Source organism: Triticum urartu, chromosome 1A (assembly GCF_056163025.1).
Source record: "Triticum urartu cultivar PI428250 chromosome 1A, HENAU_Tu73, whole genome shotgun sequence".
NCBI lineage: Eukaryota > Viridiplantae > Streptophyta > Magnoliopsida > Poales > Poaceae > Triticum > Triticum urartu.
The window spans coordinates 283504700-283519533 of record NC_141873.1 but is presented as its reverse complement, the minus strand read 5'-3'; the positions used below and the strand labels follow the sequence as shown (position 1 = coordinate 283519533).

The 14834-nt window shown below is 49.4% G+C and overlaps 1 protein-coding gene across 1 annotated transcript; it reads left to right on the top strand.

The window, feature by feature from the left end:
• The first annotated feature begins 11541 nt into the window (after positions 1–11541).
• Positions 11542–13255, top strand: LOC125507045 (uncharacterized). Its single transcript, XM_048671746.2, has one exon. It carries the CDS (start codon positions 11646–11648, stop codon positions 12957–12959), a length of 1314 nt encoding a protein of 437 aa, XP_048527703.1. The 5' UTR covers positions 11542–11645; the 3' UTR covers positions 12960–13255.
• Positions 13256–14834: the final 1579 nt, after the last annotated feature.

Genomic DNA, 14834 nt, shown 5'->3' with positions numbered 1-14834 from the left:
GCCTGGTTGCTCGGGCAAGAGAGAGTGGTCGTCAACACCGTAGTCGTACTGGGTAGCAGCGGCGTCAGTCTCGGTGTCTAGCGAGAGAAGAGGGGGAAGAAATAATAAATATAATGCAAACAAATGCATGATGATGCATGACATGACAAAGCGTGATGCTAGGTGTGCCCTAACATGGTACGAGGTGGTACCGATGAAGGGGGAGAACATCCGGGAAAGTATCCCCGGTGTTTCGCGTTTTCGGGCGGAGGAGCCAGAGGGGGGAAAGTTGCGTGTTTGCTATGCTAGGGATGCGTGGCAGACGAACGGGCTGCGTATCCGGGTTCGTCTCGTCGTTCTGAGCAACTTTCATGTACAAAGTTTTTCCATCCGAGCTACGGTTTATTTTATATTAATTTTAAAAGATTTAAATCATTTTTAGGATTTATTTATTTAATTTAATCAACATTATCCAGAATAGTGTCTGCTGACGTCATCATGACGTCAGCATGACGTCAGTAGTTGACTTGGTCAACCTGACAGGTGGGTCCCGTTCGTCATACTCTGTTTTAATTAACTAACAGTTAATTAGGTTAATTAGTGATTAGGTTAATCTAATTATAATTAATTAACTTAATTAATTCCTTAATTAATTAATTAATTAATTAATTAATTAATTAATTAATTTTATTATTATATTTTTTTAATTCTTTTCTTCTTTTTTTTAATTAAAACGTTCTGGGGCGGTGGGGCCCGTTGTCATAGGCCCAGGGGGCCTATCGGGCGCGGTTAACGGGCGTGCGCCCGTGCGAGGGCACGGGGCAACAGGGCGTCGGTGGGGCCGTAGCCCGGCACGGTGGTGCAAGGTCGTGGCCTCGGAGAGGCCAGCAGGGGGCACGGGCGCGGCGCGGCCTGGGGCCAGGCGCGCGACGGCGGCGACCGGGGCGGCTTGAACGGCGTCGAGGAGGGGTACAGGCGCGGCTGGGGGCGGCAAGGGCCATGGTGGCCGTGAGCGGGAGCTCGTGCGGCGGCAGAAGCAGATGCAGCAGAGCCGCGGGCGAGCGCGGCGCGCGGGCACGGGGAGGAGGAGGACCGGGACGCGAGGCGCTGGGGGGGCGCCTGACGCGGCCAGCGGGCGCGGGGGTGTGACAGCGAGCGCGGCAGCAGAGTCCGGGGAGAGGGAAGGCAGTGGCGCGGGCGGTCCGGCCGGGGCGCGCGGTCGATGCGGTGAGCGCGCGCGGGGGCTTGTGGCGAGGAGCGCGAGCAGCGAGGGAGAGGGAGGAAGCGAGGCGCGTGCGCGTGCATACGGGGATAGGGGAGAGGAGAGGCCCGGGGCCTCACCGGCGATCGTGGGGTCAAGGGCAGTGGGCTCGGGGAGGAGTTGAGGCCGCGACGGAGAGGACGGCGGGGCAGCTCCGGCGAGGTGGCGGTTCGGGCGGGGAGGCGTGGTCGAGGCGGCGTCGGGCGTCGAGGGCACGGTCGCGGCCGTCGCAGCGAGGGGCGCCGTCGAGGGAGAGGGGACGGGGCGCGAGGACGAGGGCGGGGGCCAGCGACCGAGCCACCGGCGACGAGGGCGGCAGGGTGGTGAGTGGCGCCGGGATCGATCCGGGCGGCGTCGTGGTTGGGGCCCCTCCCCGATCCAGATGGGATCGAGAGGGAGGCGTGGGGAGTGGGGGGGAGTGGGGAGTGGGATCGGGCTAGGGTTTCGGTGAGGGGGATAAGGGGAGTGGGGTGGGCCGGCGTCGGTGGGCCGGTCGACTGGGCTAAAGCCCAGTTGGGCCAGGGGGCTTTTCTTTGTTTTTCTTTTGCTTTCTGTTTTTATATTTCTTTTATGTTTTAGCTAATTGTTTGGGCACCAAATAAGTTTTGTAAAATATGAGAGTTGGCCCACAATTCACAACACAATATATCCTACCACCAAAAACTAGTTTGGGGTAATTATCATTTCATATTTATTTTTTATTAATAAAAAGGTTAGTAAATAATGTTTTCAGCCACTGTTTGAGGTTGTTTAAGTCACTTATCAAATTTCAATAATGTTGTTTACAATTTTATCATAGCCTCTGATTTATCTACTATTTATTGAACATTTTAGTTTTATTATTTGATAAACTTTTATTGTTTGCTTGATTTTGATTTTGAATTTGAATCGGTTTCGAACTAACGCGAGATTACTAACAGTAATCAAAATGACATGGCATCGTTAACGTAGGATTACTGTAGCCTAATTATCCGGGCGTCACAGTAAGTATGTTGGAGTTCCCGAAGAAAAGGACGACTTCACCATGATGACCTGAAGCAAAGAAATGAAGACATCAATGTAAGGGGTCAACCTCTTTGAGAAGAGCAAGCCAGGATGAGAAGACCCGCTAGATTCGTTACCAAACCTTCCCCCCTTTCGCTACCTCTTAAATCTCGGGACGAGATTTCTTGTAGTGGAGGAGAATTGTGACGCCCGGATAATCAAGCTACAGTAAACCTCTGCTAGTGATGCCATGTCACCTCGATTACTATTGCTAATCTCGCGTTAGTTCGAAAACGATTCAAAGTCAAATTCGAAATATAGGCAAATAGTAAAATTTTCAAATAGCAAAACTAAAATGTTCGGGTTGTGTCAAATAAATCGTAAGTAATTATGGTGGAGAAACCAAACTTTGATAAAATGTTTAAAGGCTCTAAAACAATTAAAACAGTAGTGAAAACAATTAAACAAATGCCTATTGAATTTATAAAATGCTAAAACTATTTTATTATGGGTTAAGAATTAATCTCACAGTAGTTTGTTGATAAATACAAATTTAGGCACTAGTGGTACTTTCTATAAAACTAAAAATAAAAGAAACTACAAATAAAAAAAAGAAAAGAAAATATAAAACCAGAAAACAAAACTAACAAAGAACAAAAAAAAGAAATAGAAGAAACTCCCTTCCCCCCCCCCCCCCGCTGGACCATGGCCCAGCTGGCCTATGGGCCGCCAGGCCGGCCCAGCCGGCCTCCCCATTAACCCCCACCCCTTGCCCCGAAAACCCTAGAGCCCCACCCCACTTCCCCCCACGATCCCACCCTTTCCCTCCAGCGCCGTCACAGGAGAGGGCGCACGACCCCATCGCTCTCCCCACTCTCCCCTCGTTCTCTTCCCCCACCCGAGGACCCGATCTGGATCGGCGCGCTCGCCCCCCCCCCCCCCCCCGATCCCGGTGACCCCGACGCCCATCGCCACCACCACGCCGTCGCTTCACTGTCCCCGACGTCGTCGCGTGCCACCACTCCGACCGCACCACCGGCGCCCTTCCACCTCCTCGAGCCCGCATCGCCACCCCCTGGAGGACGACCTCGCCGGACGTCCTCGCAGGCCTGCCTCCTCCTCCTCCTCGCCGGCCTGCACCTCATCACCACGTCGTTGTCGTCTCCGTCTCCTCCCCGCGCCCCCTGCCCCGATCCCTGCATCCCGCAGTGAGCCCCGACTCCTCCCCTCCTCTGTCTCACGCGCTCACCGTGGCCGGGTCGCGCCCTAGCCGCGTGCGGCGCTCCATCCGGCCGTGCCACTTCGCGCGCACCCTCGCTCCGCCTACGGCCCCGCTTCCCGCGCTCGCCGTCCTCACTCTGCGGCCCCGCCCCTTGCCTGCTGTTGCTCCCTGCCGGAGCCACCTCCGCCGTCGCGGCCGTCCCCCCCTCGCGCTCGCCTCTCCCTCGCCGCGCATCGCTCGCACGCGCGTACCGCGCCACTCCTGCCCCCTCCCGCACATGCCCCGCTCGCCTCCCTGCTGGACCCCGCCATCGCCGTGACCAGCGCACCGGGGCCGCGCCCATCTGGCTTGGCCAAGGCCAGTCCCTCTCCACGCGGGACCGCGCGCGCCGCCTGCAGGCCGTCCCGACCACTGGCTTCGCCCTGCCGTGCTCCCTACGGGCAGGCGCCGGCTCCTGGCGCCCCTTGGCCGAACCGATATGGCCTTTGGGCCACTGACATGGGGCCCCCACCACCAGAACGTTAAAGAAAAGGAAAGAAAAAGAATAACAAAAAAATATAATAATTAAAATATTAATTAATTTAAGAATTAATTTAAGAATTAATTAACTTAATTAATCTGGATTAGATTAACCTAATCGTTTAGTTAAAACAAATTAACCATGTTTAATTAACCTGAGACTATGACAAACGGGCCCCATCTACTAACTAATCTGTTAAAGCGAAATGTCCCTATGACAGGTGGGACCGCCCCTTTTACTATTTCTGTGGATAAGATCGATCACACCTTTCAATGACATGTGGGCCCATTATGTCAGTTGGACCAGTCAACCCTCTCATCTTTGACTGTTGACTGCTGACTTGGCAGTCAATAGGGCCCCACATCTCATACACATGCACATGTTGATGGGTACACTCCTGTGTACCGATAGCAATTTATCTGTTTATTAATTCGAATTAAAGTAAATTCAGAAATTCTAGAAAATGTTTAAAACTTAGAAAATTAATAGTAAACAAACCGTAACTCGGATGAAAAAACTTTGTACATGAAAGTTGCTCAGAACGACGAGACGAATTTGAATACGTAGCCCGTTTATCCGCCACACATCCCTAACCTATCGAACTCGCAACTTTCCCCCTCCGGCTCCTCTGCCCGAAAACGCGAAACACCGGGGATACTTTCCCGGATGTTTCCCCCCTTCCCCGGTATCACCTCTTACCGCGTTAGGGCACCCCTAGCACCGATACTTGTCATGTCATGCATCGTCATGCATTTGTTTGCATTATATTTATTGTTTCTTCCCCCTCTTCTCTCGCTAGACATCGAGACCGACGCCGCTGCTACCCAGTATGACTACGGTGTTGACGACCCCTCTCTCTTGCCAGAGCAACCAGGCAAGCCCCCCCTTTGATCACCAGATATCGCCTACTCTTCTCTATACTGCTTGCATTAGAGTAGTGTAGCATGTTACTGCTTTCCGTTATTCCTATCCTGATGCATAGCCTGTCCTTGCTACTACTGTTGTTACCATTACCTGCTATCCTACTGCTTAGTATAGGATGCTAGTGTTCCATCAGTGGCCCTACACTCTTGTCCGTCTGCCATGCTATACTACTGGGCCGTGATCACTTCGGGAGATGATCACGGGCATATACTATATACTTTACACAGTTACCTTACTTATGATACTGTACGGAGATGGGGGCTGAAGGGGCAGGTGGCTCCATCCCGGTAGAGGTGGGCCTGGGTTCCCGACGGCCCCCGACTGTTACTTTGAGGCGGAGCGACAGGGCAGGTTGAGACCACCTAGGAGAGCGGTGGGCCTGGCCCTGGTCGGCGTTCGCAGATACTTAACACGTTTAACGAGATCTTGGTATTTGATCTGAGTCTGGCTACTGGCCTATACGCACTAACCATCTACGCGGGGACAGTTATGGGCACTCGACGTCGTGGTATCAGCCGAAGCCTTCGTGATGTCAGCAACGGAGCGGCGCGCGCTGGATTGGACTGGAACGCCTACTAGGCTAGGTCTGCTTCCGGCCGCCCACGCAACGTGCAGGTGTGCTAAGGGCGATGGGCCCAGACCCCTGGGCGCTTAGGTTTAGACCGGCGTGCTGACCTCTCTGTTGGTCTAGATGGGGCTGCGACGTGTTGATCTTCCGAGGCTAGGCATGACCCAGGAAAGTGTGTCCGGCCAAATGGGATCGAGCGTGTTGGGTTATGTGGTGCACCCCTGCAGGGAAGTTAATCTATTCGAATTGGAGTTGTACCTTGACCTTATGACAACTAGAACCGGATACTTAATAAAACACACCCTTCCAAGTGCCAGATATAACCCGGTGATCGCTCTCTAACAGGGCGACGAGGGGAGGATCATCGGTTAGGATTATGCTATGCGATGCTACTTGGAGGACTTCAGTCTACTCTCTTCTACATGCCGCAAGACGGAGGCTGCCAGAAGCGTAGTCTTCGAAAGGATTAGTTATCCCCCTCTTATTCTGGCATTCTGCAGTTCAATCCACATATGATACCCTTATTCCATTTGATACCCATGCATATGTAGTGTAGCTCCTTGCTTGCGAGTACTTTGGATGAGTACTCACGGTTGCTTTCTCCATCTTTTCCCCCTATCCCTCCTACCTGGTTGTCGCAACCAGATGTTGGAGCCCAGGAGCCAGACGCCACCTTCGACGACGACTCCTACTACACCGGAGGTGCCTACTACTACGTGATGCCCGCTGACGACGACCAGGAGTAGTTAGGAGGATCCCAGGCAGGAGGCCTGCGCCTCTTTCGATCTGTATCCCAGTTTGTGCTAGCCTTCTTAAGGAAAACTTGTTTAACTTATGTCTGTACTCAGATATTGTTGCTTCCGCTGACTCGTCTATGATCGAGCTCTTGTATTCGAGCCCTCGAGGCCCCTGGCTTGTAATATGATGCTTGTATGACTTATTTTATTTGTAGAGTTGTGTTGTGATATCTTTCCGTGAGTCCCTGATCTTGATCGTACACGTTTGCGTGTATGATTAGTGTACGATTAAATCGGGGCGTCACAATTGCTACTATCAACTTTCAACTAAATATTCTCTAGGAACATAACTAAACAGTAGAACTGAAGCGCGAGCTACGACATAATTTGTGAAGACCTTTTGACTATGTTCAGGATAATTAAGTTCATCTTATGAACTCCCACTCAGATAGACATCCCTCTAGTCATCTAAGTGATTACATGATCCGAGTCAACTAGGCCGTGTCCGATCATCACGTGAGACGGACTAGTCAACATCGGTGAACATCTTCATGTTGATCGTATCTACCATACGACTCATGCTCGACCTTTCGGTCTTCTGTGTTCCGAGGCCATGTCTATACACATGCTAGGCTCGTCAAGTCAACCTAAGTGTTTGCATGTGTAAATCTGTCTTACACCCGTTGTATGTGAACGTAAGAATCTAACACCCGATCATCACGTGGTGCTTCGAAACAACGAACTGTCGCAACGGTGCACAGTTAGGGGGAACACTTTCTTGAAATTTTAATGAAGTATCATCTTATTTACTACCGTCGTTCTAAGAAAATAAGATGCAAAAACATGATAAACATCATATGCAATCAAATAGTGACATGATATGGCCAATATCATATTGCTCCTTTTGATCTCCATCTTCGGGGCTCCATGATCATCATCGTCACCGGCATGACACCATGATCTCCATCATCATGATCTCCATCATCGTGTCTCCATGAAGTTGCCTCACCAACTATTACTTCTACTACTATGGCTACTGGTTAGCAATAAAGTAAAGTAATTACATGACGTTTATGTTGACACGCAGGTCATAAATAAATTAAGACAACTCCTATGGCTCCTGCCGGTTGTCATACTAATCGACATGCAAGTCGTGATTCCTATTACAAGAACATGATCAATCTCATACATCACATATATCATTCATCACATCCTTTTGGCCATATCACATCACATAGCATACCCTGCAAAAACAAGTTAGACGTCCTCTAATTGTTGTTTGCATGTTTTACGTGGCTGCTATGGGTTTCTAGCAAGAACGTTTCTTACCTACGCAAAACCACAACGTGATATGCCAATTGCTATTTACCCTTCATAAGGACCCTTTTCATCGAATCCGATCCGACTAAAGTGGGAGAGACAGACACCCGCCAGCCACCTAATGCAACTAGTGCATGTCAGTCGGTGGAACCGGTCTCACGTAAGCATACGTGTAAGGTTGGTCCGGGCCGCTTCATCCCACGATGCCGCCGAATCAAGATAAGACTAGTAACGGCAAGCATATTGAACAAAATCAACGCCCATAACTACTTTGTGTTCTACTCATGCATAGAAACTACGCATAGACCTAGCTCATGATGCCACTGTTGGGGAACGTAGCAGAAATTCAAAATTTTCTACGCATCACCAAGATCAATCTATGGAGTAATCTAGCAACGAGGGGAAGGAGAGTGCATCTACATACCCTTGTAGATCGCTAAGCGGAAGCGTTCAAGAGAACAGGGTTGATGGAGTCGTACTCGTCGTGATTCAAATCACCGGAGATCCTAGTATCGAAAGGACGGCACCTCCGCGTTCAACACACGTACAGTCCGGTGACGTCTCCCATGCCTTGATCCAGCAAGGAGAGAGGGAGAGGTTGAGGAAGACTCCATCAAGCAGCAGCACAACAGCGTGTTGGTGGTGACGGAGCGTGGCTATCCTGCAGGGCTTCGCCAAGCACCACAGAAGAGGAGGAAGAAGAGATGCAGGGCTGCACCAACGAGAGATCGAATCGCGTGTTATGGGCAGCCCTAGGCCTCACTATATATAGGGGAGAGGGAGGAGGGTGCGCCCCCTCTAGGGTTCCCACCCCTAGGGGGGCGGCAGCCCTAGATGGGAAACAAGGGGCGGCCAAGAGGGGAGAGAGGGAGGCGCCCCCTAGGGTGGGCCTTAGGCCCATCTAAGCCTAGGGTTTCCTCCTTTTTTCCTCCTAGCTGCCCCTTGGGCCTTGTGGGAGGCGCACCAGCCCACTCAGGGGCTGGTCCCTCACCACTCTTGGCCCATGCAAGCCTCCGGGGTTGGTGGCCCCACTTGGTGGACCCCCGGGACCCTCCCGGTGGTCCCGGTACATTAGTGATAAACCCCGAAACTCTTCCGATGACCAAAACAGGACTTCCCATATATAAATCTTTACCTCCGGACCATTCCGGAACTCCTCGTGACGTCCGGGATCTCATTCGGGACTCCGAACAACATTCGGTAACCACATACAAACTTCCTTTACAACCCTAGCGTCATCGAACCTTAAGTGTGTAGACCCTACGGGTTCGGGAACCATGCAGACATGACCGAGACGTTCTCCGGTCAATAACCAGCAGCGGGATCTGGATACCCATGTTGGCTCCCACATGTTCCACGATGATCTCATCGGATGAACCACGATGTCGAGGACTTAATCAATCCCGTATACAATTCCCTTTGTCTATCGGTACGATACTTGCCCGAGATTCGATCGTCGGTATCCCGATACCTTGTTCAATCTCGTTACCGGCAAGTCTCTTTGCTCGTTCCATAACACATCATCCCATGATCAACTCTTTGATCACATTGTGCACATTATGATGATGTCCTACCGAGTGGGCCCAGAGATACCTCTCCGTCACACGGAGTGACAAATCCCAGTCTCGATTCGTGCCAACCCAACAGACACTTTCGGAGATACCTGTAGTGCACCTTTATAGTCACCCAGTTACGTTGTGACGTTTGGTACACCCAAAGCATTCCTACGGTATCCGGGAGTTGCACAATCTCATGGTCTAAGGAAATGATACTTGACATTAGAAAAGCTTTAGCATACGAACTACACGATCTAGTGCTATGCTTAGGATTGGGTCTTGTCCATCACATCATTCTCCTAATGATGTGATCCCGTTATCAACGACATCCAATGTCCATGGTCAGGAAACCGTAACCATCTATTGATCAACGAGCTAGTCAACTAGAGGCTTACTAGGGACATGGTGTTGTCTATGTATCCACACATGTATCTGAGTTTCCTATCAATACAATTCTAGCATGGATAATAAACGATTATCATGAACAAGGAAATATAATAATAATCAATTTATTATTGCCTCTAGGGCATATTTCCAACATCCACCACACCACACTGGAGTAGGGTATTACACCACAATGGTGGCCCGAACCAGTATAAACTCTCGTGTCTCTTGTTCGTTGGGTTTGGCGAGCTAGGCCTAGAGATCATTGCGAGAGTGAGTGAGGAAGAGAGAGATCTTCGTGCGCACCCCCGTGTTCGAACCTCAAGGGTTTGTCGGAACCCACGATCCGACAAACACATATGTTTAGCAAGCTCTTCGCCAGCCATGAGCCATCGCCCATACACACCAGTCTACAAGAGAATGCTACCACGAGTCATTTGAAACACCACAGGTACTACATGATGCTGTCGGTGCCAAGCGGTGGTGGTGAAGAACGTTCCTGGTGGGAAGATCACTTTTTGATAACCTCCATGCGAAGATGCGGATGTTTCGCGATGCTTTCATATTCCAAAGCTTTTTCCATTGTTGTCCAGTTTGTCGTGATGAGGAGGAAGAAGGTCGCCCATCCAGCCAATCTTCCCTACATTTCTTTATGTCTTCAAGCATCTTATATGTCGATCAAATCAATGAAACACTATTACGTCGAAAATGCCATGCCCGGAAGTCTTGTTTAGTTGAACTCAACGATGATATAGATCGAATAACTTATGCATCAACATGATAAAATGAATCCTCTACTAGATGTTTGGTCCATGAATCACTCATAGTGTCAATTAGCTCATTCACCATAATTGGTAGGTTTGTTGACTTGGCTATCACCCGCCTAAGCGCGTGATCTCTCGGTAGCTAGTTGTTTTCCCATATATATGCGTACCTTCCTCATTCCCAATCCTTCTAATTAAGCCTTGTGTGAGGTTATCACGTTGTTCTACGCTAGATCTCCAAATTTGTGAATGGAAAGATCCCAATCCCACATCCAGGAAATCATAGTTTGGGTAATATCCTACCTTCAAAATTGAAAATTGAGTGTTGTCAGGTTCTGCAGCAAATGTCATGCTTGTTAGGCTAACAAGGCAAGGTTGAACAATTCCATATCTCCCAAACCTAGCTAGCTCCCCATATATTTTGGCGTTGTCATGTCTTCCCATGACACCCATGCAATCTTTCTCTTGCCATTTTTACCGCCCCACCAAATACATCCAAGAAGAGAATTAATGTGATGGCATAAACCTCTTGGTAATTTAAAACATGTCGTAGAGTAAATAGGCACTGTCTGAACAATAGATTGTATTAATACCCCTTTCTCTACTTGTGCTAGAGTATGTTTCACCCAACCTTGAACTCTTTTCCAAATCCTACCCATAAAAAATTTCAAGGCACCATTTTTCGCTCTTCCAATATCTGATGGCATACCCAAATACTTATCATTTAGAGATTCATTTGTCACATTCAGTGCCTCTTTGATATTATTCTTCACAATATCGTTACATCCTCAACCAAAAAACATAGAAGATTTTCTAAATTAATGTGTCGTCCAGATGCACGACAATATAGTTAGAAAGTTGCACCAAGCTCCTCTCTCCCTCCCTATTTGCCTTTAAGAAGAACAAGATGTCATTTGCGAAAAGAAGATGATTGACTGGGGTTCATAGGTGCCATAATTTGAGACCTCAAAGATTTTGAAGAATTCTCACGCTCCTGTTTTTTAACAAGCACGACAGACCTTTAATTGCAATTATAAAAAAAAATGTTACCCGCAAAAAATAAATAAAGAGATACGATCGCCTTGTCATACGCCTCGATGAAATTTCTCGAGCTTTTTCCCCACAGAAAAGAACCAAGGCTGAAATAGTAGTTGTCACTGCTATAATGGATTGTACTCAGTACCCAACTCAACGGGCATGCAGTTATCTGTTACGCGTGAGTAAACATGGAAAGAAATCTCTAACCCAAACCAAAACCACATGCCGCCCTACAAGCCCAACCAAAGCATCCAGACTGGCCCAAGCCCAAGCCTAGCCCGTGTCTCCAGTTCCCTTCGTCACCCGCGCGTCAACCTCCGGCATCCTCGATTCCCCATTTGCCCTCGCCGCGCCTCGCCGATCCCCACAGCCCAGCGCTCCCACCGCCATGCCGGCAGCCGCCGCGCCCGCGCCACCGGCACCGAGCCTGGACGCGCGTACGGGTGGCCGCGTCCTGCGCCGAGCGGCGGCGCACCTCCTCCACCCGGCCTCGCTCCCTCCGCTCCTCCTCGCAGCGCTCCTCCTCCTCCTCTTCCGGTCAGCCCTCTTTGCTGGCACGCTTCGCCTCTCCTCCTTCGCGGACCGCGATCCCGCCCTCCGCTCCCTCCTTCTCCGCCTCTCGCCTCCCGCCCAGCCCTCCCCACCGGCTCCGCAGCACCACCTCCCCCGCCGCCGGTCCCCCTTCACTTCCACCTCGTCCTCCCTCTCCGACGACGACTTCCTCGTCGGACCCTTCGACCCGGTCTCGTCCGCCCCCTCCAGCCGACGCAACGCCTCCTACCACAACATCTTCTTCACCTCCTTCTCCACCCCCAAACCCTACCCCGTACCCCTCTCCCAGCTGCTCCCCTCATCCGCTTCCCCCTTCCTCCTTGCCATCCACAACGAGACCTCCTCGCCGAAGCCTGCCTCGCCCGGGGGCGGTGAGCTCAGGCTGCTCGACCTGACCAGGCACGACGCTGCGGCGATCATCAACCTCCTCGCTCTGCTCTCGTCTGCTCATGTGCTCGCGATCCTTGGGTACATCACTGTGCACTCCATAGCTCTCGGCACGGTGTTCGCTTCTGTAGCGGGGCGCCACCTGCCTGAACGGCGGCGAGGGTTCTTCCTTTCCGGTGCGGCAATGGGCGCTAGGAGGCTCACTGGGTTTGCATTCCTGCGGTGGGCGACTCGGGATGCGGTTGTGCAGATGCTCTGCCTCTGGTTCTTTGCTGACGTGCACGACCAGGCGCAGCTGTTCAGGCTCTTTGTGGTTGCCAAGCTCATGCCGTTTTCAGCATCTGCAAACCCATGGCTTGCTGCAGCCATTTCTGGCCCAGAGCTTGATGGCTTCTTCATCGCGTGGGCTCTTCTTGATGCTGTTGTATCGGTGTTGTTCACGGTGGTGCCATGGGTGGTTGCAATGGATCGTGATCCGCGTCCACCTGGCCGCAATGCTGTGAAGGAAGGCTGCTATCTTGTGTCATTGATGGCAACCGATGCCACCTTGATCAAGTGCTGGGAGACAGTGGTGTGTGGCAGCATGGGGCGGCTCATTATGGTTACATTTGGTGGCAAAGTTCTTGGCGGGTTCCTCCACTCATTCGCAGAGGTGTACTTCATGGTGGTGTGGCTGATGTTCTACTTTGCAGCAAGGTGTAAGGAATCACGATTGGGTGGCCGTCAGTTTGGACTGGAGGATGTGGCAGCTGCTCTCAATTGATTCATTCAATGGCGAGTTGACATGGCCACATCACAGTCTGACATGGAGGCAAATCTACCTGTCGATGCATGAACAGAGGTATATTTCATACCTCTTAGTGCTCATTCATGCCGTAAGACTGGTCTTGGTGGAGTAGATTTGTGTAGTTCTCTTGATCTTCTGATTTGTGCTTGGATGATATATGATCCACACGAGGGAGAGAGAACTTGACAATGCATGTATGTACAGTTTTTGCCCTCTGTGTGCAATCCATGTATAGTCACACCATTTGGCATACAAGAAGGGTTGTTTGGTTCCCTTTCCAGTTTCCATGGGAGGTAAGATGCCTTGTGATAGGTTTTGTAGCTTCAGGATGACGATTGGACTTTATACAGGTCCTATGGTCGGCTAGCAGAATTTACTGAGGGAGGCTGAAACCTGTGATGTTTTAGGTTCGCGTAGTGGTTATTCTCTGTTGATATCCATCATTTTGAACCTTTTCCATTAGAAGGCTACTTTATTTTTTAGACTTTAGACTCCCTATCAGTACCCCAGCTTGTTCTATGAGAGAACTGTTGGCTCATTATTGAAATTCTTATGTCTTGCTTCTTTTGGATGGCAATGTGTATCTCCAGTTGATGTGGTAGGCATTTATCATGCTTGATTCAAACACATCTCCAGCACTTTGGCGCATTCCCATAAGCAAACATCACATTAGGCTCTATTTATTGGAAAAGACCCAATGTCTACCAGCATCCGCAAGTCAACTGCTCTATATCTCTATGCAGTTGAATATTACGCTAGAAATGTTAAGGATGCTAGTGGATCACTGAAATATGTTGGGTTCTTACAGTTCATTGATTGGTCATAAGAATGAGGTAGTCTCTCTGTTGGCAAGAAACCATTTCGTGACTAATTTTCATTTAATCAAGATATGTTCAGAAGATAAAGTTGACTTAAACAGAAAAACTAATTGTAGATCAAACCATTATGTATCAGGCTGCTATGCTGTTAGGGTTTGTTCTTTCATGACAAATGAACGTCACGATTTGCTTGTCTTGAAGTTCTTTTCTGGGTGTGGCTGTCTGGAGCAATATGATTATACTGTGAAAGTGCAAAGACCCTCCGTCTAAGAATATAAGGCTTGTTAACTTGTTCTGAATTATATGGAATGGACGATTTAAATAATCCATTCTCATCTAATTTACCTATCTTAATATACATCTTAAATATTCCGTTCTTTGATCCTTGTGCCTAGCCAAAGAATGCCTTATAGAGGGAGTACTAGGTACTACAAGCCAAATCCCATTTTTGCTTCTGCTTGTTTTTTGTTGCAAACCTGTTTAAGTTGACATTTCATTTGGATCGTAACGTGTACTCCCTCCATCCAAATATACAAGCCATCCTCGAATTTTGATGCTAATTTTGACAAGAGTTATATCTTATATGTCATAAAAGCTATACTATCATAAACCTCTTTCAAATGTATTCATAGTCCATATCAAGGCATGCATTTGTCAACAGCTGATCTTGGTATGCATGTTTATTTTTTGCGCATCGATCTTGGTATGCATGTTAGAACTAGCAAGCTAGGTATTGAGAAACGAAGGGAGTGTTGTATACTCAAGAGTCAATATTTGTTCTTTGCAATGTCAGTATTTTCATGCTATTGGAGTAACTGAGCATCTCACAAGGATATACTGCAAGATTCTAGTGGTATGTTGCCGCCATGTCTGATACGGGTTCAATGTTTACATGAATCTTCTGCATGATTATGCCAGCCTTATGTTATTTCTTTTTTTTTCGTGAAAGAGAGATTTAAATTAGCTCATGATAGAAGTACAGTCATGGTCGATGCACTCCGCAATTTCCTGAGGGAAATTACCAAGCCACACT

Bases quoted from the DNA above. Each gene is read 5' to 3' on its own strand.
- LOC125507045 (XM_048671746.2), top strand. From the start codon at position 11,646: ATGCCGGCAGCCGCCGCGCCCGCGCCACCGGCACCGAGCCTGGACGCG.